The sequence below is a fragment of the Podarcis filfolensis genome (assembly GCF_964270895.1).
Source record: "Podarcis filfolensis genome assembly, chromosome: 2".
In the NCBI taxonomy this organism is placed as follows: domain Eukaryota; kingdom Metazoa; phylum Chordata; class Lepidosauria; order Squamata; family Lacertidae; genus Podarcis; species Podarcis filfolensis.
The window spans coordinates 19,620,633-19,643,939 of NC_139605.1; the positions used below are offsets into that span (position 1 = coordinate 19,620,633).

Consider the following 23,307-nt stretch of genomic DNA (forward strand, 5'->3'; position numbering starts at 1 on the left):
GGCGCTGTGGGTTAAACCACAGAGCCTAGGACTTGCCGATCAGAAGGTCGGCGGTTCGAATCCCCGCGACGGGGTGAGCTCCCGTTGCTCGGTCCCTGCTCCTGCCAACCTAGCAGTTCGAAAGCACGTCAAAATGCAAGTAGATAAATAGGTACCGCTCCTGCGGGAAGGAAAACGGTGTTTCCGTGCGCTGCTTTGGTCCGCCAGAAGCGGCTTAGTCATGCTGGCCACATGACCCGGAAGCTGTATGCCGGCTCCCTCGGCCAGTAAAGCGAGATGAGTGCTGCAACCCCAGAGTTGGTCACGACTGGACCTAATGATCAGGGGTCCCTTTACCTTTACCTATCTGGTCTAAGCCTGACACTCGGGATTGCCAACCTTTGAGGGACCGTAGGAACGTCTGCAAAACAGAGAAACCGCCACAGCAACCAAGCACATGCCACAGCTAAGGTATTGGCTACAACAGAGTGCCTTGTCCAATTTCACCTGATGCGGAGAGGACCCCATTGGTGATCTTTGCCCTACATCAGCCTTTGCCAACCTGGTGCCCTCTGTATGGCTTTGGACTGCAGCTCCCACCAAGCCCATCCAGGTAAGGGCATTGTTGCGCTATGCCCTCGGCACCTGGGAAGAGGCACGGCAGCCCCAGAGCTGCGCCAGGGAAGAGCCATGACTTCGTTCTGGTGACGGTCGCCTACATGTGATTGTTGGGGCAGCAGGTGGGCAGGTGGGGCAGGTCCAGGATGTCCTCTTCCAGCAACAGAGTATCCCTCCCAACAGATACCGTATTTTTCGCTCTATAAGACGCACATTTTCCCCTCCAAAAATGAAGGGGAAGTGTGTGTGCGTCCTATGGAGCGAATGCAGGCTCCTTGGCTTCAGCGATAGCAACGCAAAGCCTCCGAAGCTTTGCTCCCACCACGCTCCGGAGGCTTCAGGTTCCTTTCGCTGAAGGGTAGGTGCCCCTTCAGCTAAGGCGCAGCGCCCCTTCAGCTAAGCAGGAGGAGAAATGGAAGGGGCTCCCTTTCTCCTGCCGCTCCGCTGAAGGGGCGCTGTGCAGAGAGGTGCGTCTAAAACAAGGTGCGCCCTATGGTCGGGTGCGTCCTATAGAGAGAAAAATACAGTACTTGCATGAGACTGTACACAATTCTGCCTTGGAGTCCCTGTGTAGGTTTATCTTTGAAACTGGCATCAAGATTGGGGGGGGGGGAGAGTTTAAAAATTCCTTTGTTAAAAGGTGCCAAAGAGAAAAAGATGCCAGACATGGTCGCCATCTGATCTTTGATTCAGCATCTAGATCCCTGATGGGTGGGTAGAAAGTAACCAGCCCAATTTCCCCCCGTATCACCACCACCCCAGTTAACACACTGTCAGGAAACAACAACAGACTGCTGCAAACAAAATACGAGGCTGCTGGATCAGGCCAATGGCCCATCTTAGAACAGCATCCTGTTGTCACAGTAGTCACCCAGGTCCCTGTAGGAAACCCGCAGGATCCAAGCACAAGAGGCCTCTCCCTTCCGGTGGTTTCCAGCAACTGGCATTCAGAAGCATTGCGGCCCATGACCAATGAGGCAGAGCACAGTCATCATGGCTAGTAGCCATTGATAGCTTTCCTCCCTGCCCCCGAATTTGTCCATTCCTCTCTTGAGGCCATTCAAACTGGGGGCAGTCACTGTCTCCTGTGAGAGCAAGTTTCGTGGTTCAGTTACGCGCTGCTGAAATGTAGACAAAATATAAACTTTCCCCCGAGGCCAAAGATGCGTTGTGTCCGTATCAGTAATTTATGAATAATAATAATAATATTATAATCATTTGTTATTTATACCCCGCCCATCCTGCTGGGTTTCCCCATCCACTCTGGGCGGCTTCCAACCGAATATTAAAAACAATACAGCGTCAGACATTAAAAACTTCCCTAAACAGGGCCGCCTTCAGTTGTCTTTTAAAAGTAAAATAGTTCTTTATTGCCTTAACATCTGGTGGGAGGGCGTTCCACAGGGCAGGTGCCACTATCGAGAAGGCCCTCTGCCTGGTTCCCTGTAACTTGGCTTCTTGCAGCGAGGGAACCGCCAGAAGGCCCTCGGCGCTGGACCTCAGTGTCTGGGCTGGATGATGGGGGTGGAGACGCTCCTTCAGGTATACTAGACCGAAGCCGTTTAGGGCTTTAAAGGTCAGCACCAACACTTTGAATTGTGCTCGGAAACATACTGGGAGCCAATGAAGATCTTTCAGGACTGGTGTTATATGGTCTCGGTGGCCAGTCCCAGTCACCAGTCTAGCTGCCGCATTCTGGAAGCAGCCTAAGCAAACAGAAATTATTTATTTGACAGTAGACAGCCCATGAATTTATATGAATTATATGGATTTGTATAAAAGTGTACAAAAGAGAAAAAGGAACAAAACTGGGTTTCTTCCTAGTGATTTTTTTTATTGGTTAGTTTCTTTGTGGTATGTTGATTGCCTGGCCTTTAAATATTTTGGTGGGACTTTGCAGGGTGTGTTCTGCTTGGTTTGGCCATGTTTTGAGTAGAGACAGTTCTTTATCATTTTAACTAAATTTTCTGTTTTATAATTTAGAACACTCCTTTAAACATCCTTAAAATATCAATGACTTCCCTTCTTCTCTTTCTATGGTTCATTTTGCATATCATAAATCCCTGCATATTTTACATAAACTACAGTTCTTACCCGATACAGGTAGTTTGGACTCCATGAGCCCAGAATATTTAGAATACCCACTAACAGAAGTGGCTTTAGAAAGGAGAAGGTACGTTCATGTCCTGCACTGAAGCAGCAAGGCTGAATGACAAGGCCTCATCCAACACCATAATTCTATGGAGGACAGGTCTACCCATGAGAATAATAATGTTTCTCCTGTGTCGGTTTTTAGACTGCAAGCTCCTCAGGGCAGGGACCTATCCTCGCATAATCTGGCAAGTGAATGGACACCAATACCGCTATATACAGTGCCAGAAATGGCGTATCAGAGGTAAGCTGCCTCTGATTTCAAAATACTAGGGACTAACACCAGAGGGTTGGCTGATTTCATCAGCCTCAGTGGTGATGAGAGCGAGCACTGAGCTCAATGGACTTTGATGCTAAGCTCCTTCCAGATTCCATGATTATTCACATTTTCTTTATCCCCTGGATTTTGTTCACTCAACAGCTTGAGGCAGAGAAAGATCCCGTGGTTCCTGGCTACCAATTTTTATTTTGTTTATTGCATCCTGCATCTCAGAGGAATAATCTTCCACCCTCATTACATCACTTGTGTCAAAGGGTTGTTTCTTTTGAAGTTGCTGTTTTAAATCTCAGATGTGCAGCTTCTTTGGCTTGCGGTCTCTCTCTAGAGAAAGACAAGATTATAATGAAAAGCTGGCAGCTGGCAACAGAGGTACATCTGCTACCTTTTCCATCTCGGGGAGGCCCTCTCCCGCTTGAGGCCCTAGCAGCGAATGCACGCAGGGTTAGCTGATGTCACAGCGCCACCTCTCGGCCATTTCACTTTCGGCGGTTCCTTAGGTTTAAAAATCAGAATCTGTTTTTTATTTTTTAAGGAATACGTGTTCCTGTTTTTATGGGCCTGGGATAGTTTAATGCCTTTCAATTTGCCCCTTAAAGGCTCTTAATTGCCATTTCATGTTCACAGGGATTGAATAGTAGTGAAAGGTCAGCTCACCGCCTCTCCTGGTATGCCCCATGGAGGACCTTAAGGTCCATAAATAGCAACACCCTAGAGGTCCCGGGCCCTAAGGAAGTCAGATTAGCCTCAACCAGAGCCAGGGCCTTTTCAACACTGGCTCCGGCCTGGTGGAACGCTCTGTCTCATGAGACCAGGGCCCTGCAGGATCTGATTTCTTTCCGCAGGGCCTGTAAGACAGAGTTGTTCCGCCTGGCCTTTGGCTTGGAATCAACTTGATCCCCTTCCCCTCTTTCCTTTTTCCTTTCTCTTTCTGTGATGGAACTCCTATTTGGGGACTTCCCTGGCTTTTCTCTGGCCCACGTAGGACCAGTCAGGATAGTTGGCCTTGGTGAAGATTTGACGTTTTCATCCCCAAAAAGTTTTTGATTTGAGTTTCTTCTGAAATGAGGCTGCATTTTAATGTAGTATTTTAATCTTGTTTTTAAGTTGTATTTTAATCAATTGTTTATATACCTGGTGTTAGCCGCCCTGAGCCCAGTCTTGGCTGAGGAGGATGGGTTATAAATAAAATTATTATTATTATTATTATTATTATTATTATTATTATTATTATTATTATTATATACCCAATGGTTCACTACACTCTGCACGCAAGCGCCTTGTCAGGAGGTCCAGCCTGCAAAATGTGGGAATGAGGCCTTTAGTGTTGCTACACAGCAGCCTTTGGAATCCCCTTCTCCCGATTCTTAGGCAGGCGTTGCCTCCACTATCTTTTCAGCACTTCCACTTTCAAACAGGCTTTCAAGTCGGGAATAGTGGAAGTCTGATTTTACAAACCTTCTGATTAGTTGAAGGGGCTGTCTATCTAAAGTTCCAGAAATTAGATGCTAACCGCTGCTTGTAAACTGTTAACAACAGGCGCGGGGGGGACGGGACAATCTCTTTTGTTAGAGGAACTGAAAAGACGTATATGAAATAGGTTACTTCGGGGGGGGGGCGTTATATAAAAAAAGCATATTATAATAAATTTAAGGGAGAAAGCAGAACTCAAAGACACTTTTTGGAATGTTGGTATAATTCCATACAATATTGGAATGAAAGAACATTAATCACCAAAAGGTTGAAAACAATGTTATGTTGAAATAAATGAGGGATTCTTCTAAAATTATTTTGAAAAAGCTGATGTTTTACCTTCCCTGCCTCCTCTTAACTCCCCCTGACTGCACGTATTTTATTTAACAATAGCAATAAAAGCGGCAGCAATGTGCACATGGAACTTAAAACTACAATCCTGCACACCAAGGGTGAGGGACCTCAGGCCTGGAGGCTGAATGTGGCTCTCAAGGCCTCTCTCTCTAGCCCTCAAAGGTCTCCCCACGTCACACTCCTCACTGGCTTTCCTCCCTACCCAGACAGTGCACTGAGCTTCTGCTGGATGGAGATGGGTGTATAAACTTGAAGCTTTTGCATGGCTGAAATGTAGCTCACTGTACAGAGGCAACAGGCAATAACATTTCCCCACTCACTTTTCACCTTTGAACCTGCCACTGGCACTTGCTTCCCCACCCAGAAGGTTGCCTACGTTATGAGAAAAAAACTGCTCCTTTTCCCTTATGGGGTACCCAAGAGCCCATATAGAGTCCTTTTGTATTTTTATTTTTATTTTAAGAAATATTTATTAAGATTTTACAAAGACAAATATACAAAAACACATAATAAAAAATAAGAGTAAACATACAGAAAAAATAAGAAAAATTAAAAACAATTCTTTTTCATAACTTAAAACTCATTTGCTTGTTTCTTTGACTTCCTCACACCTCCCCTTCTTGTATTCCCATTTAAATAATCAAATCAGCAAATCCTTACCCTCTTTCATTTATCTTATCTCTATAACTTAACATTTTATAACTCAGTATTTTCATCCATTATCAATTCATTTTTGCATATTCTTATTAACTTTGTTGCTAATACCACTTATTTCCAGTCCAACATCATTTTAATTCTTTTTTTTACCTATTTGTACCCTTCTTCCATATTCTTAAAGCATTACAGCTGGAAACCACTTAATTTCTATCCAACATCATTCTAACATTCATTAATTTTACAATATTTCTGTAGATAGTCTTTAAATTTCTTCCAATCTTCTTCCACCGTCTCTTCTCCCTGGTCTCGGATTCTGCCAGTCATTTCTGCCAATCCCACATATAGAGTCCTTTTGTAGGTTCTCTATCGGCAGGAGAAAAATAACAGAGATCAACCAGAGAATATTGAGAAGCAAAGCAGCTAGTAAGCCTGATCTTTATTAACTGTTGCAACAGGGTGCTCCCACACACACAGAGGGAAGGAGGGACCCAGAACAAAGGTGTGCTCACCCCTATATTGTTGTTGTTGTTTAGTTGTGTCCGACTCTTCGTGACCCCATGGACCAGAGCACGCCAGGCGCTCCTGTCTTCCACTACCTCCCGCAGTTTGGTCAAACTCATGCTGGTAGCTTCGAGAACACTGTCCAACCATCTCGTCCTCTGTCGTCCCCTTCCTGCCCTCCATCTTTCCCAACATCAGGGTCTTTTCCAGGGAGTCTTCTCTTCTCATGAGGTGGCCAAAATATTGGGCCCTCAGTTTCTGGATCTGCCCTTATATAGACTTTTTAAATTGCTCACCCTCAAACTCCAGACCACCCCCAGAAACAAAATAAATACATCACAGAAGGGGTGTATTCCAGGACCACCTCCCCCAATACATCATACATACATCACAGGGGGCGGTCTAAAACAGAATCCTGAGTGTGTTGTTTATCTCCTGTTTGCCATTTACCTGATTGCATTATCTGCGTTTTGGCTACTCTTTTGTTATTATAACTACTGAATTCCTGAATCCAGGTCACAGGCCACAGGCTCACCCTATTCACACCTTAAATGTGCCCTGTGAGCACAGAGACAGTGGGGAGATTTCCCATTTCCTTCAACCTTGCAGAGAAATATTTGAGGTCATTTTGGGAGAGAAAATGGTTTCAGGACTTTTCTGTGGGTTTCAGACATGTGGTTTACATATTTGTATGTGTTTGCTTGGTACATTTATGAACATCTATTATATATATATATATATATATATAGATAGATAGATAGATAGATAGCCTTAAAATTCTTATAACACCTGTCAGGGATTGTGACTCCCAGGTGGGAAAAGTTTCCCCATCCCTGCTATAAAACTGACTTGGGAAGAACCATTTACTCTGCACTGCGTTCACTGCACTCCCACTGCTGGTTTGGGAAGAAGTGTACATACAGCAATAGTCATTTTGAGAAATGTTGCATTTTGATGTATTGTTCCCCCCCCCCCAAAAAAACCCCAGCTTCATCCCTTCTCTTGTAAACTGTGCATAGATCCATGTTGGAAGATTCAAGCCAGACAATGCACAGTGAAACTATGGACCCACAGAATGCAGGGATGGCCACCCTTTTGGATGCCTTTAAAAGAGGAATAGACAAGTTCATGGAGGGCAGGCTCTCAGTGGCCACTGAAGCGTTTCTGGTACCAGTTGTTGGAAACTGCAGGAAGGGCAAATGTTTTTTTGTGCTCAGGTCCTGCTTGCAGGTTTTCACAGGCATTTGGGTGCAGGCCTTTTGTTGAAGGGGCAGGCCTTTTTTATTGGGGGGAGAGAACCTCAGTTTGCTATGTATTTTATTGATTTGGGGGCTGCTCCTCTCTGCACCAGGGACGCAGGTGGCGCTGTGGGTTAAACCACAGAGCCTAGGACTTGACTCAACTAGGAAGGTTGGCGGTTTGAATCCCCGCAACGGGGTGAGTTCCCGTTGCTTGGTCCGAGCTCCTGCCCACCTAGCAGTTCGAAAGCACGTCAAAGTGCAAGTAGATAAATAGGTACTGCTCTGGCGGGAAGGTAAACGGCGTTTCCGTGTGCTGCTCTGTTTCGCCAGAAGCGGCTTAGTCATGCTGGCCACATGACCCGGAAGCTATACGCCGGCCTATAGAGCGAGATGAGCGCCGCAATCCCAGAGTCAGCCACGACTGGACCTAATGGTCAGGGGTCCCTTTACCTTTACCTCTCTGCACCTCCTTGGCTACACCCATGTCTGGGTGACCACGGTGAGAACAGGATGCTGGTCTACATATGGACTGCAGGCCTGATCCAGGAAGCCTTTCTTATGTTCTTATGATCCAGACAAAGAAAAAGAATGACCTGGCTGCATTTTAAGCTAGCGATAGGGCCTACTTATGCACACTCTATAAGAACTGAGCCTAGGTTCATATGTTGCCTCTGCCAGCCCCTGCACGAATACCTGCGTAAGAGTCACCTTTCTTGCAAAGCAGCACTCGGGAACTTGTGGTCTCCCCATGACGGCAGGCTGGGGCAACTGCGGTCCCCTAGATGTTGCTGGATTTCAGCTCTAGCCGGCATGGCCAGTGACGGAAGTTGCAGTCCAGCAACCCCTGTTTCCCTATCCCTACTCAAAAGCAATGATGGTCAGCATGAGAAATATTATTATTGTCGTCGAAAGCGACATTTGCTATTGTTACACATCCCTGAATGAATGGCCACTACCTAGAAGGTCTTCCAGGCCAAAAGCTTTGCGCCTCTCGTTTTATAATTTCCCTTTGGAGCCTCAGCAGCAACCTCTCCTCTCTTTCCCTGGGGAAAGCTGTCAAGAGAGAGGGGGGGGGACTCCACTCCCCAGCCCCCTACTCCTGCCTGGATGCCCTGGGAGCTGGGGTGGGGTGGGGGGGTGTAAGAAAGTCCCAGTCCAAACCCCCGTGGCACGGAAACGGGGCTCCCCCTCCTCTTCCTCCTCCTCCCGGAGCTGGACCGGAGAGGGACCCAGGAGTCCTGAGCGGGAGACCCCCTCAACGCTCCACCCCCTTCACTCTCGACTACAGCACAGCCTTGACATTGGCGGCAGCAGATTCGCCCACGGCCGCCGGCCGGGAAGTCTGACCTTGCAAATTGGAAGAAGACGGTGCGGGGGGGGGGGGAAACACCGGGGTGCGTGTGTGGCGAGGCGGAGGGGATCGGCAGGTGCCCCCCACATACACAAACACGGCGGGCGAGCTGGGTGGCGAAAGTGCGGTTGCCAAGGAGCGGCTTTACCCAGCGGGGCCTCCCCGCGCAGGAGCTGCTGCCGCCGCCGCCGCCGGAGCCTCCTCCTCCTTCTCCATTGTCCGGGCCGGGCCGGGCTGGGCCCATGGGCCCTGCCGCCACGAGAGCCGCCCAGCAGCCGCCCAGCCGCCGCGGGCGGGGGGCCTGAGGCCGAGCGCGGTGAGAGAGCCTGCGGGCGGGGAAGGGAGCGGGGAGCGGCGAAGGGAAGCCGCCCGGCGGGCGGGCGGGCGGCCGGGTTGGTTTCTCCCGCGGAAACAGCGAGGAAACGGGGGGCTGTTCTGCTTCTGCGTGGGTCTGTGTGTGCCTTGCAAAGGGGGGAGAAGGCGGCGGGCAAAGCATTGCTGGGCCGGCTGGCATTTCCTCCGATATCCCCCCCCCCACCGCTCCTGCCCCGCCAACCCACAAGCCGCCTTCTTCTCCTGCCCCACATCCGACCCACACTTTCCCCCCCACACCTCCGATGCATGCAGGAAGTGCGCGCGCTTGGGAATGAGAGAGAGAGAGAGCGCGCGCGCTTGACAGCCCCTCTCCCTACCTTTGCAGCAGGTATCCGTGCCCCCCCCAGGGGTGATGGGTTTGCTGTGAGCCGCCCTGAGATCTACGTGGGAAGGGCGGTCTACAAATCCAGCACACCAGAATAATAATAATAATAATAGGAGCAGCGTTGCAGTCCAGCAACATCTAGGGAGGGCAGCAGCTCTCCCTCTCTTTAGTGCCCACTGGGACAATGTGCCCAACAGCAGGGGATGTGGCGTGCGGACTTCTCTGGCCCCCCCTCTCACCAGCACCATGAAGATAGAGAGAGAGAACCGCCTTGGAGGCGGCTTGACAGCTGCTTTGCTCAGGTTGCCCCCTCCCATGACAGCTGCTGCCCTGCTGTTGGGGGAGGTGGCGTGGGGTTTGCATGAACCAAGGGCACGAGTCTGCTCTTTTGCCCTGCCCACCTATGCTGGAAGGTGCCACGGAGGTAAAGAAGGTCCGGGGAGCAAAAGGTGGGTAGCCTGATGGCCGCCACCCGTTGCCCTCCTGGTACTTGGACAAAGGTGGTGACATACTGGGTTGGCGTCTTTCTCTGCTACCCACTCATTCTCCTGTGATCTCTCTGTGGCAGAGGGTGCCTTGGAGATAGGGAAGGTGGTGTGTGGTGGGAGCAGCTTCACGGCCACCTGCCCTCCCTCGTTCTTCTCCCGTAGTTATCGTTCTCCTGCTGGCACAGCGTGGGATGAGAGAGGTAATGTAAGGTTTGCAGTGTGTAAAGCAGGGTCAAGCCTCTCTATCTGCTTTCCTATCCTTTCTGTGCTAATTCTTCCTTGCTCCAAGCACAGGATGCCGCAGGTGAGAAAGGCAATGTGGGAGTTATCAGGGCCAAAAGGTTGGTGGGCTGATTGGCGTCCTTCAGTGTTCTCTTTCAGCCCTTTTCTATTTATTCCTGGTGCTACAACAACAACACATGCACAAACAAACAGAGTGTACTACTAAAGGGAAAGAGCAGTTGGGGGATATTGTTTTTGTTTGCACATTTTTGTGTTTTTATATTGTAAATTGTGATCCTTGGATGGAAGGCGGTATAGAAATGTAGTAAACAACAACAACAGGTGCAAAGAGTGGTTGGAGGCTGCACACACAGGCAAAGCTTGGGATTTTCATTCCTACTACAGTCTGATTCCTGTTGTAGAAAGGAAGTCAATGCAACTTGGGTTGCCTGACACCTTTCCCATTAATTTTCATTTCCTCTCCAGCTAGGGGACACCATGGCATGACAGAAGCAATGTGTGAGAGAGAGCCTGAGCAAGAAGTGGCAAGTGATGGGCATTCTTTCACTTCCCTTTTTGATGTTGCTCTCAGTTGCACAACTGTGGGTAGAATTAAGTTGAGGGCCATTCCATGTTGTTAGCCAGACTTTCCTTGTCTTAGTTGTCATTCTCTGCTGCTAGGTAAAGATAAAGGGACCCCTGGCCATTAGGTCCAGTCGTGGCCGACTTGGGGGTTGTGGCGCTCATCTCGCTTTATTGGCCGAGGGAGCTGGCGTACAGCTTCCGGGTCATGTGGCCAGCAGGACTAAGCCGCTTCCGGCGAAGCAGAGCAGCGCACGGAAACGCCGTTTACCTTCCCGCCGGAGCGGTACCTATTTATCTACTTGCACTTTGACGTACTTTCGAACTGCTAGGTTGGCCCTAGGCTCTGTGGTTTAACCCACAGCGCCACCCGCGTCCCAGCAGCTAGTTTACATTAAAAGCCGGGGTGAACAAAAGCCTTCAGCTGGTGCTGAAAAGGAAGAACATTCTACATTGTGGTGCTTTGCCATCTACCTCACTTCTGAGTGGGCCTTGGAAGGGGGATATGTTCATGGGGAGAAAAAGGTAGCCCTTTAGATACCTGGCTATTCAGAGCTTTAAAGCTGAGAACCAGAAATGGATTGGGGCTGGTCGAGTTGTTTCAGAACTTCTGATTCATGTTTCATTCTGCCAGTTGCAGTTAACATTCTAAGCCACTGTATTTCATCCCAGCTGAAATTCCAGAGTAGTCTTCAAGGGCAGTCCAGCATGTAACACATTTCAGTAGCCCACACGGGATGTTACCAGAGCCTGGATAACTGTGGCCCAGCTTGTCTCTTACACAGCTGGGGGGTAGTGGGAGGATACCATGAGTAGTTTGGTTAATGCTAATACTCTCAAACTCTTTCCCTCCCCGCCACTGCCAGACTCCTGCTGCTTTAAAATTTAGTGGTAGCAGCGTGCCTAGCAAAGAACAGAAAATACAAGTGAGAAGGAACCCTGTCTAGAGGGCTTACGGCCTGCCTTGGATGGAGTGGAGAGAGAAGACGGGAACGGATAATGGGGTAAAAATGGCTTTGAATGTTGCAGGACATCACAGGCGTGAAGGTCACAAAAAGCAAAATACGAAGGGAAGGAAACTGGCCACATGCCTTAGAAATAGAGGTGGACACAACAGAGACTTGCTACATGGTTGTGGCTTATTGGTGCAGCCAATTGGTGGTATTTTTGGAGCTCCGTGCCTTACCTTTGCAGTTTGCATGTTTACCACGCCAGTCCCCCGCCGACAATGCTATATTAGTTGACTCTGTGAGGCTGCAATACAGGGAAGCCAGCTGGCAAGAAAGTGAAGAGGTTCAGGAAAAGCTTTGCTGAAAAGGTGGGCTTTGAGGAGTAATTTGTAGGAGGAACGGAGAACAGCTAGACCAGGGATGAGAACCTCAAGGCTCTCCAAATGTTAGACTGCAGCTCCCATCAGCCGCAGCCAGCATGGCCATCTGTCAGGGGGTGATGGGAGTTGTAGTCCGGCAACACCTCGAGGGCCACAGGTTTCCTGTCCCTGAGCTAGACAGACAGAAAACCGGAACCTGTTCTGCTCCCTGCACAACCAGCAGAAATTCCTTAGATGGGCAGCGTCAGGCGGGGTGAGTAGAAAAACGTCCCTAGTGCCCAGATGGCTGCTGCCCACATTTTTCCTTGCGTGATTTGGCAATAACCCCGGAGAAAGAGGATGAGGTGTAATACCTGGTTAGGGAAAAGAAGCAGTACAGTTCTGTGCAAAATTTTGCACAACAGTCTCTGATGTGGTTGTCACGTTCGTGCCAGTCTGCCTCTGGGAATTGGCCTGGTCCCCGTGTGCATTTTGTGCTAGATCAGTCTGGGAGTGGAGCAGGTCCTGTTACGACGTGCTAGAAGCCTGTTTGCGAAGCTCCTGGCTCCTCCCGGCACAGGTGTTTTGGGTTGGGGGAGCAAACCGTTGGTAGGTATCCGGGTGGTGCGCCAGCCCTGACCTCTCCGCTCTTGGTTCCCCCTTCCCTGCAGAGCTAGCAGGCGCCATGGGGGTGGACTTTGACGTGAAGACGTTCTGCCACAACCTGCGGGCCACCAAGCCGCCGTACGAGTGCCCCGTGGACACCTGCCGCAAGATCTACAAGAGCTACAGCGGCATCGAGTACCACCTCTACCACTACGACCATGACAACCCCCCACCCCCGCAGAGCGCCCCTCTGCGCAAGCACAAGAAGAAGGGCCGGCACGGCCGGGCGGCCAACAAGCAGTCGCCCAGCCCCTCCGAGACCTCGCAGTCGCCGGGCCGAGAGGTCATGACCTACGCGCAGGCCCAGCGCATGGTGGAAGTGGACCTGCACGGCCGCGTGCACCGCATCAGCATCTTCGACAACCTGGACGTGGTGTCCGAGGACGACGAGGCGCCCGAAGAGGTCCCGGAGAACAACAGCAACAAGGAGAACACGGAGACGCCGTCCGTCGCCCCCAAAGCCGGCAAGCATAAGAATAAGGAGAAGCGAAAGGACTCCAACCATCACCACCACAGTGCCTCGGCGGGCAACATGCCCAAGCTCCCAGAGGCCGTGTACCGGGAGCTGGACCAGGACACGCCTGACGCCCCTCCTCGCCCCTCCTCGTATTACAGGTACCACCTGTGGGTTGGGGGCACCCTGTGGAGCTGTGGTTCGGAGGGCTTTGTGGGGTCGTGTTTGGGTTTTGATTGTGTCCTATGTAAGCAACTTATATTATGTGGGATGTTGTTAGCATCCATATGTCTCGAGAGACAATGGAGTGCGCCTCCTGGGGTGAAGTCAGACCACTGGAGAATAGGGCTGGGCGATATCTGGTTTTTCAAAATCGTGATATATCACCCCCCTAAACATCATGATATACTGACCTATCACAATGTCTGAAATAAGGATGGAGCTATGTACAGGCATTGTCCAGCTTCACCGTTTCCCCCACATTGTGATTTTTTCACAGCACACACACACACACACACACACACACACACACACACACAAACACATCATGATTTGCAATATATTGTGCCAGGTTTAAACAACTACGGAAACGATATCACGATATGGACTTCAAACTTGTTTTGGGCAATGTATCGATATATCACCCAGCCCTGCTGGAGAATCACAGCACCTGCTGTAACTGCGGAGAGTGGTAACTCGTAGCTGCTACCTCCCGTGTTGTTTTTGCTACATTAGCAGCACGGAAGTGACCTCCCTGGGGCACCAGCCTGGGCAGTGTGTGGGGAGGTCCTGGGCTGCCCAGCCTCGCTGATCTGGTCCAAAGGAAAGCAGAGCAGTATGTCTGGCACCAGCGTGGCTGTAGGAGTTGCAGGAAGGAGGTGTACAAGGTGCCATCCAACCACCTTAGGGACTCCACTCAGGATTTGTGTGGGTTTACTCCATACGTAGGCAAACTAATGCCCAGGAGCCGGATCCAGCCCAATCGCCTTCTCAGTCCGGCCCACGGACGGTCTGGCAATCAGCATGTTTTTACATGAGTAGAATGTGTCCTTTTATTTAAAATGCATCTCCGGGTTATTTGTGGGGCATAGGAATTCGTTCATTACCCCCCCCCTTCAAAATAGAGTTTGGCCCCCCACAAGGTCTGAGGGACAGTGGACTGGCCCCCCGCTGAAAAAGTTTGCTGACCCCTGGTTTACTCCTTCGCCTTTTCTTCTCCTGATGGTATCCTGCAAGGCAGTGGTGGTTTAGGATCAGAGTTTTCCTTCTCCTAGATGGGCTAGGTGCCCCCTTAAGTGGTATAGTAAAGGGTAAAGGGACCCCTGACCATTAGGTCCAGTCGTGGGCGACTGGTGTTGCGGCACTCATCCCCATCACGGGGATTCAAACTGCCGACCTTCTGATCGGCAAGTCCTAGGCTCTGTGGTTTAACCCACAGCGCCACACGCGCCCCTTCTTAAGTGGTATACAATACTATTAATCCTCTCCATCCAAGCTGAGGTTCTCAAATGGGGAGGAGAGCACTTTAAGGAGGTGCTGCTGAGCATTTCTCTGGGGGCCTCTGCACTTCCCTCTCGGAGGGCATCTCCTGGCTGCGCCTTGTTGCAGCTTGGAGACCGAGGCAGCCTGTGCCCCTTGGGCAAAGGAAGAGTTCTTCCCTTCCTAACAGGAGCGAGGGGTTGCACCTCGGGAGGAGAATCAGGAACAGCAGTATTCCTACCTGGTGGCCACAGAATTCCCTGGCGTCAGGGGGCAGGGTAGAAAAAAGGTGCTCTTGCCTGGAGAGACACCTTAACTCCCCAACGCCACCTCCCTACCCCTGACTTTTGAGAGGTACATTATGCTGAAGTTGGAAGACTTTGCCTGATTGCGGCAGTGTTTCGCCCAGTCCGGTTCACGCACCTGTAAGTAGTGCGGCAGCTTGCACGAAAGGATTTTCACAGAGTGACGTGGTAGGTTTCTCCCCCCACTCCCCAGGTCAAAGGAAAAAAGGGCTTGGATGGCTGTGACCAGAATTGTCAGCATAGAGGAAGAGGGATGGCAAGCAGAGCTCATGCTGGTACTCGGCTGATTCTGCCAGGAAGAGAGCACCGAAGCAGCCAGTCGTGGCTCAGTCAGTCGAGCAGGAGACTCTTCATCTCAGGCTTGTGGGTTTGAGGCCCACATTGAGGAAAAGATTCCTGCCTTGCAAGGGGCTGGCCTAGATGACCCTCGTGGTCCCTTCCAACCCCAGAATTCTCTACATGAAATGGTGCAAGTGAACAAATGACAAGTGACTCTAAACGTGGAACAAACTGGCAACACTTAGGCTGCCAGTCAAAATCCGTCCTGTTGTGCTCTTTGCTTTCAGGCCTAGGGGTAACAGGTCTCCCTCTGTAGTTCAAAGCAACCAAACCTTAATGTTTTTTAAACAGACTGTGTAGCTTCAGAACTGGGCCAGATGCAGGTCAACACCATAGCTGTCAACCTTCCCTTTTTTTGCGGGAAATTCCCTTATTCCAGCGCTGTTTCCGGCTGCTTCCCACTGCTATCCCGGATTGTTAGATATCCCCTAGACTGTCCCCGGGACAGGTGAGGCTGCTGATCCCTTATTTTCAAATCTGAAAGTTGACAGCTATGGTCAACACACAAGTTGCAGAGTTAGGCAGTGTAGTTAATTCTTGATTTGAGAAAACGGCGCTCAGCGACACATCCTGACAGGACTAACAGAGCAGTTGCCAGGGCTGATAGTCAACTTCTTTACCCCATCTTAGTCTCCTCCCTCTGCCAGACCTTTCCCAAGCAGCCTCAAACGACGTTGGGGCACCTGCAATCTCTTTTCCGCCGTATGCATCGCCCTGTGTGTCCTTAGAGACAACAAGGGAGAGGAGCTCGTTGCAGCAGGAGAGGCAGATTCCCGGGATTCTCCTGCAGCCTCTTGTTCCCTCTGTGCTTCAGCCTCTGAGTCTGAGCTGCTCCCTGTCACAGGCTCTCCTTGCTCACTAAAGCCTGTTGCTTCTTCAGCATCCAACCATTCCTCCCTCCCATTTTCCCTCGGACCTCTCCTCAGTGTCCCACCACCAATCCCCAGGCTCAGAGCCTTCCTCCTCTGGGGCTTGCTTTGGGGGGGTCTCCCAGCTGGTGCCTCCCACCTCTCCTTGTCATCTAGCCAGTCCCTGACATCCCTTGGCACTTAAAGGGCAGGCCCGGGTGGAAAGATGCAAGTCACAGCCAACAACCCTATAGTCGCTTTTCTCAGTTGTAAAGGCGCTCAGTCGCTCCCGGTCACCGAGCCGTGTGCTTTTGTCCCTTTCCTTCCCCGCTCGCCCCAGATACATTGAGAAGTCGGCCGAGGAGCTGGACGAGGAGGTCGAGTACGACATGGACGAGGAGGATTACATCTGGCTGGACATTATGAACGAGCGCCGGAAGACGGAGGGCGTGAGCCCCATCCCCCAGGAGATCTTTGAGTACCTGATGGACCGGCTGGAGAAGGAGTCCTACTTTGAGAGCCACAACAAGGGGGACCCCAACGCCTTGGTGGACGAGGACGCCGTCTGCTGCATCTGCAACGACGGCGAGTGCCAGAACAGCAACGTCATCCTCTTCTGCGACATGTGCAACCTGGCCGTGCACCAGGAGTGCTACGGCGTCCCCTACATCCCCGAAGGCCAGTGGCTGTGCCGCCGCTGCCTGCAGTCCCCCTCCCGGGCCGTGGACTGCGCCCTGTGCCCCAACAAAGGGGGCGCTTTCAAGCAGACGGACGACGGGCGCTGGGCCCACGTGGTGTGCGCCCTCTGGATCCCGGAGGTGTGCTTCGCCAACACGGTCTTCCTGGAGCCCATCGACAGCATCGAGCACATCCCTCCCGCCCGCTGGAAGCTGACCTGCTACATCTGCAAGCAGCGAGGCTCGGGCGCCTGCATCCAGTGTCACAAAGCCAACTGCTACACCGCCTTCCACGTCACCTGCGCCCAGCAGGCCGGGCTCTACATGAAAATGGAGCCCGTCCGCGAGACGGGGGCCAACGGGACCTCCTTCAGCGTCCGCAAGACGGCCTACTGCGACATCCACACGCCGCCCGGCTCCATGCGGCGCCTGCCCGCCCTCTCGCACAGCGAGGGGGAGGAGGAAGAGGAGGAGGAGGAGGACGGGAAAGGCTGGAGCTCGGAGAAAGTGAAGAAGGCCAAGGCCAAGTCCCGGATTAAGATGAAGAAGGCGAGGAAGATCCTGGCCGAGAAGAGAGCGGCTGCGCCAGTGGTATCAGTGCCCTGCATTCCTCCCCACAGGTAGGGCGCCCTCTCTTCCCCCCACCCCAGCCGCTCGTTCCACAACCTTAATAAGATGGAACCACGAAGCGGCGAGGTTGTTGTCTGGGTTACTTGGGGCTTTGCAGGCTGGTCTGTACAGCGCAGGCAAAAAATAATCCCTGGGTTTTTATTGTTTATTCTTATTTATATATTTGCCCTATACGTGTAGATCTCAGGGTGGTTCACGGCATAAAAGTACAATATAAAAAAAAACACAAAATACATAATAAAATAAGAAGAGGAGCAAACCAATCATACCCCACCCATTTAAAGGGGCATCGGATGTCAATCAGTATTTGGGGTGCCTAATCCAGAGGTCTGCTATGTACAAACCGTCTTGGGCCACATCCGCTTGAGACGGAAACGTGTTGGGTGCTTGTGAAAGGGCTGCTTTTTTTATTTACTATGTTTGCAGTTCGTCTACGTTCAAGGTAGCATTTTAGCCTCTGAATAACCAGTGGGATTATCTCCAGAGAGGCTGGCCTGTCCAAGGTCGCTGTGCAAGCTCCACAGCTGATCAGGGGCTTAAACTGGGCTTTTCTGAGACCCTGCATACATTTCTGGACTCCGGCTCCCATCGTCCCTGACCATTGGCCATGCCGGCTGATGGGAATTGGAGTCCGGCTTTATCTGGAGGTCCACAGATTCCCCATTCGATTCTCAAGCTACTGCACATGTGTCTCTGCACGAGGGTGCAAGTTATTTTATTTTATTTTATTTTTTACCATCATGGGAGTTATGTTCAGTAAGTTTGCATGTGACTGTTCAAGATTTAATTTTAAAAAATAATTATATATATATATATATATATATATATATATATATATATATATATATTTCTGCTAAAGGAGAAGCACTTTGGGACTAAGTGGAGAACGGCTACTGCTAATGTTGCCATGGACAAACATTTCAGGAGTTAGGGGCTGTGCTTTTTTTCTGGGGATACTCAAGGGTACCTTATTTTTCTTTTAAAAAATAACACTGTTTAGGGGTGTGTATTTTATCCATTTTACAAAAATTCATATACCGCTCCGCCATCATGAAACCCCTGAGCGGATTACTATCAATAAAACAACAATTTATAAACATTTTAGAAACTGTCCGTAAACAGCACCCCGTTTTTTAAGCGGTAAGGTGCGGCTCCTCTTTCTTCCTTCCTTTTCAACTCCTCTCTCTGTAAGTAAATAATAATAATAATAATAATAATAATAATAATAATAATAATAATTAATAATAATAATAATTTGTCATTTATACCCCGCCCATCTGGCTGAGTTTCCCCAGCCACTCTGGGCGGCTTCCAATCAAGTGTTAAAAACAATACAGCATCAAGTATTAAAAACTTCCCTAAACAGGGCTGCCTTCAGATGTCTTTTAAAGAGAAGATAGCTGCTTATTTCCTTGACATCTGGTGGGAGGGCATTCCACAGGGAGGGCGCCACTACCGAGAAGGCCCTCTGCCTGGTTCCCTGTAACTTCACTTCTCGCAATGAGGGAACCACCAGAAGGCCCTCAGAGCTGGACCTCAGTGTCCGGGCAGAACGATGGGGGTGGAGATGCTCCTTCAGGTATACCGGGCTGAGGCCGTTTAGGGCTTTAAAGGTCAGCACCAACACTTTGAATTGTGTGCGGAAACGTACAGAAGATTGTTTATGGCCAGAGAAACTTTTCACCCAACGGTTTGACGACAAGGTCGGGCAGGACTCCATTCTGTGTTCCCTCGGAACCCCGCTTTTGAATTTGTCTCACCTCTGTGGGCAAAACGGCAAGGCAGCAAATTACACCAGGCTGAACGTTGCTTTCGATGCATGGTGAGAAATGCTCTCTTGCTGGACGGCGGTTCTGCGATCCTGTCCGTTGGGAGCAGGAAACAAGCCCGGCAGTGGTGGGTGTTTCCTCCACTGTGTGTCACCACATCCCCAAAGGGAAGGCCTTCCCCTTGTTGCTTTGCCTGTGGGTTTCTCAAGAGTTACATGGCCGGCTGCGGCTGTCTCGATGGACGCCTGTTTTGCCGACAAGGCAAATCTTTAATTTGTCGCTGCATACTTCTTGAGCACCTTTTTCAGTGTACAAAATGCTTTAAAAAATGCAGAATTCCATCCCACCACAGCTAATGAAACCAGCCTTGAAGCAGAGGCAAATTGCCCGCAAATCTGTACCTTAAGGTCCTTGGAGGATAAGGCTGTCAATAGCTACAGGCCTTACTGGCTAGATGCTCCCTTCAGGTTCAGAAGCAACACGCTTCTGACTCCCAGTTGCGCCAGCAGCTAAGAAAGCTGTTGCCCTCATGCTCTGCTTTGCAGGCTTCCCGTAAGAGAGCCAAATGTGGTGTCGTGGCTGGGGTGTTTGACTAGGAGCTGGGAGGTAAAGGTAAAGGGACCCCTGACCATTAGGTCCAGTTGCGGACGACTCTGGGGTTGCGGCGCTCATCTTGCTTTATTGGCTGAGGGAGCTGACCTACAGCTTCCAGGTCATGTGGCCAGCATGACTAAGCCGCTTCTGGCGAACCAGAGCAGCGCATGGAAACGCCGTTTACCTTCCCACCGGAGCGGTACCTATTTATCTACTTGCACTTTGACGTGCTTTCGAACTGCTAGGTTCGCAGGAGCAGGGACCGAGCAACGGGAGCTCACCCCGTCGCGGGGATTTGAACCGCCGACCTTCTGATCAGCAAGCCCTAGGCTCTGTGGTTTAACCCACAGCGCCACCCGCGTCCCTAGGAGCTGGGAGACCAGGGTTCAAATCCCTACCTGGCCGTGAAGCCCGCTGGGTGGCCTTGGGCCAATCACAGCCTCTCAGCCTAACTTAACTCGTAGGGTTGATGCAAGGATAAAATGGGGAGGCAGAGAACACCTGTGCCCCCTTGAGCTCTGCGGAGAGGAAAGGTGAGATATAAATGTCATAATCAATCAATCAATAGAATAACATTACTATTTTCCAGGGCAGGGGCTCCCAGCGGTTCTGTTGCTGCAGCCACCAGCCACTCGTCTTCCTGACTGCAGAGAAGTGCTCTTGTCCCATGCAGGGGCGAAGAGGCAAGTGGCAACTGTGGCTCGGGGTTAAGCAGAGAGACAGTGAATTGGCGGCTTAGGAGAGATTTGAGGCCAGGTCAGATCCAAAAAGTTGTCCGCTAAACCTCAGTCATCCCATGTGCATCCTGGTGCTTTAGTTGGCGGTGTGATGTATTCAGGACAGGAGTTCCACACCACCAGATTCTTGATTTTTTCACTCTCAGACTTTGGAGGCCGACGATGGGATGCCAAGCAGGCTATTTTAGCCATGGAGAAAGTTGGTGGGTGGATATTGCCCCCTGTTCAGGATCTAACCGGGTGCCATATCCATTTCACAGGCTGTCGCAGGCTTGGGCAAAGCCATTGTAGCCTCATCCTTCACCTAGCTCAGGTCAGGGGTGCGGGACCTTTGGCCGCCCAGATATTTTGCAGGACTACAACTCCCATCAGCCCCAGCCGTCATAGTTGATGGTGACAGATGATGGGAACTTGTAGTCCAGCAGCGTCAGGAATACCAAGGTTTCCCTGCTCGTGACTTCGCTCTTTGGCGGCCCTTCCTCTGGTCTCCTAGCGGCGCACAGATGGACGACTTAAGAAGCAGGGCAGAGTGAAAAGGCCACTGCAGAACTCTCATTCACCAGCAACGTAGCAATAACATTAGCGCCACGTCTCTGACGTTTGTGGTTGATGAAAGTGGTGGAAAAGGCTGAGAGCTAGCAACACGGCCGAGGCTGCTCCACGACCTTCCAGTTGCGTAGGAGATTTGAACCCAGGTTTTCTTTCCCCCCCATCTCCAAACCCCGCTGTTGGTGTGTTCTGCAATACAGTAGCGCCGCTTAACCATTTTCCTTAGGCCTGTGGGGCAGGCGGAACCGCCATGCCTCTCTGGCCTTGCGACATGACCGCTTGACCCTCCCCGCTCCGCCCCTTCTCCCCCTGCAGGCTCAGTAAGATCACCAACCGCTTGACCCTCCAGAGGAAGAGCCAGTTCATGCAGAGATTGCACAGCTACTGGACCCTGAAGAGGCAGTCCCGCAACGGAGTGCCCTTGCTGCGCCGGCTCCAAACGCACCTGCAGTCACATAGGAACTGCGAGCCCGGGAGGCCGGCCCCTCCGCCTCCCGTGTCCAAGGCTGAGCAGGTATGTCTTTGCTTGAGGTTGGGGGCCAGGGGGAACGTGTGGGGAGGGGGAAGAGGGGGGCGTGACTGCCAGGTGCCTGTAGGGCCAAGAGCAAGGCCTCTGGTGCCTGGCCACCCGCTTGCCATCGTTTGTTGGACTTGAAGGAGCATGGGGTTGCGCGGGAGAAGCTTAGGCTGATTTCGCGGCAAGGACGGGCAATGCGCTGCCCAGTTTGCATGCAGGAAGGAAGGCCTCGGCTGCCGCAGTGAGATGTGGTGGGTGCGGGGACCTACGGATTTCCTCGGGCCAAGGCCAAAGCCAGCATGAACTTAACCCATGGGTAAGCAAACTAAGGCCTGGGGGTTGGCCCAATCGCCTTCTCAATCCAGCCCGCGGACGGTTTGGGAATCAGCATGTTTTTACATGCGTATAATGTGTCCTTTTATTTAAAATGCATCTCTGGGTTATTTGTGGGGCCTGCCTGGTGTTTTTACATGAGTAGAATCTGTGCTTTTATTTAAAATGCATCTCTAGGTTATTTGTGGGGCATAGGAATTTATTCAATTTCCCCCAAAAATATAGTCTGGCCCCCCACAAGTTCTGAGGGACAGTGGACCGGCCCCCTCCTGAAAAAGTTTGCTTAACCCAAAAGGACCAGCTTTACATGCGAAAAGTCCCAGGCGGGAGGGTGGAAAGCCCTCTTCCATGACCATAGAGTTGCCGCCTGTCAGGGTAGACAGTCCATGCAGGGCGCTCTGACTCTGTGCAAGGCAGCTCCGCGCATCTTCCTTCCTTCTGCCAGGAGGGAGAGAGAAGGCACCGGGCCTCCTCTTGCAAACCCGCCAAAGGGGTCTCTGCCCTCGCCGTGCCCCGTTCCGCTCTGGCGTTTGCCACTGCCCCCCTCCCCTCAGCTCCTGGCAGCAACCCTGGCGGAGCCAGCTGCCGCTCTTCTTTTGAGAGCTGTGGAAACCTGGCAGGGGGGCAGGGATGCCCCTTCCTCTCATAGACTCTGATGTTCCTGCAGCGAGATAACACAGAGGATAAGAACTGGGCCCTGAAAGAGCAGCTGAAATCCTGGCAGCGCCTCCGCCACGACCTGGAACGAGCGCGCTTGCTGGTGGAGTTAATACGCAAGCGGGAGAAGCTCAAGAGAGAGACGGTAACCGCGGCGGGAAAGGGAGATTGGGGCGTCCTCTCCTGGGGAGGGGAGGGAGGGAGACACGCTTGGCGCGGACTGGCGAGAGGGAAGCGTTGGACCTCTGCAGCATAGCCAAGTGGCCTGATGAGAGGGGGGGAGCACAGGGCTTTCCTAGGGGAGTTACGGGATGGGGTGGCAGAACCCCTTCTGAAGGGGTTGTCCGAGGGGTGTTTGAGGAGGTGCCAAGCTTCTCCAGATAATAATTTTATTATTTATATGCCTCTCATCTGGCTGGGTTGCTCCAGGCACTCTGGGCGGCTCCCAGCGAAATATTAAAAACGCAACAAAACATCAGCCATTAAAAACTTCCTGTGCAGATGTGAATTGCTGGCTTTAGTGCGAATTCTGCTCCCCTCCTGTTCGCACTTAGTTCCCGTTGTCCCCAGAGCTCGCTCCCAGGCCGTGTTCCGACATGGCAGGAGCGAAGCAGCACCAAGATTGCCCAGGATGCACCTCTGCATTCCCCGGGAGGAGTGGGTGGGTGAGGATGTATTACAGCAGCGTATTAGGGGGTTCTACAAGATCCATAATGGCAGGCCAGCTGCCCCAAGGACGGCTCGGTCGCCCCGTAAGTGAAATTCTCTTACAGCGCAGAGTTTCAGGGGGACTCCCAACTTCCGGCAAGCCCCAACCAGCACAGCCAGTGGTCAGGGACTTGGTGGGGTG

At 51.4% G+C, this 23,307-nt stretch overlaps 1 protein-coding gene across 10 annotated transcripts in view; it reads left to right on the forward strand.

Moving 5' to 3' along the window:
* BRPF1 (bromodomain and PHD finger containing 1) overlaps window positions 1-23,307 on the forward strand; it is a 42,685-nt gene that overhangs the window by 5,082 nt on the left and 14,296 nt on the right. For 2 of the 10 annotated variants that reach the window (XM_083600310.1, XM_083600312.1), the window contains exons 2-6: window positions 2,894-2,992; window positions 12,575-13,184; window positions 16,335-17,291; window positions 21,266-21,464; window positions 22,468-22,602. In XM_083600310.1, coding sequence (XP_083456436.1) covers window positions 12,589-13,184; window positions 16,335-17,291; window positions 21,266-21,464; window positions 22,468-22,602 — 1,887 coding nt within the window. In that variant the 5' untranslated portion in view covers window positions 2,894-2,992; window positions 12,575-12,588. Of the gene's footprint in view, window positions 1-2,893; window positions 2,993-8,733; window positions 8,919-10,498; window positions 11,599-12,574; window positions 13,185-16,334; window positions 17,292-21,265; window positions 21,465-22,449; window positions 22,603-23,307 lie in introns of those variants that run through there. The other 8 variants (XM_083600311.1, XM_083600308.1, XM_083600307.1 and 5 more) reach the window with 8 other exon arrangements.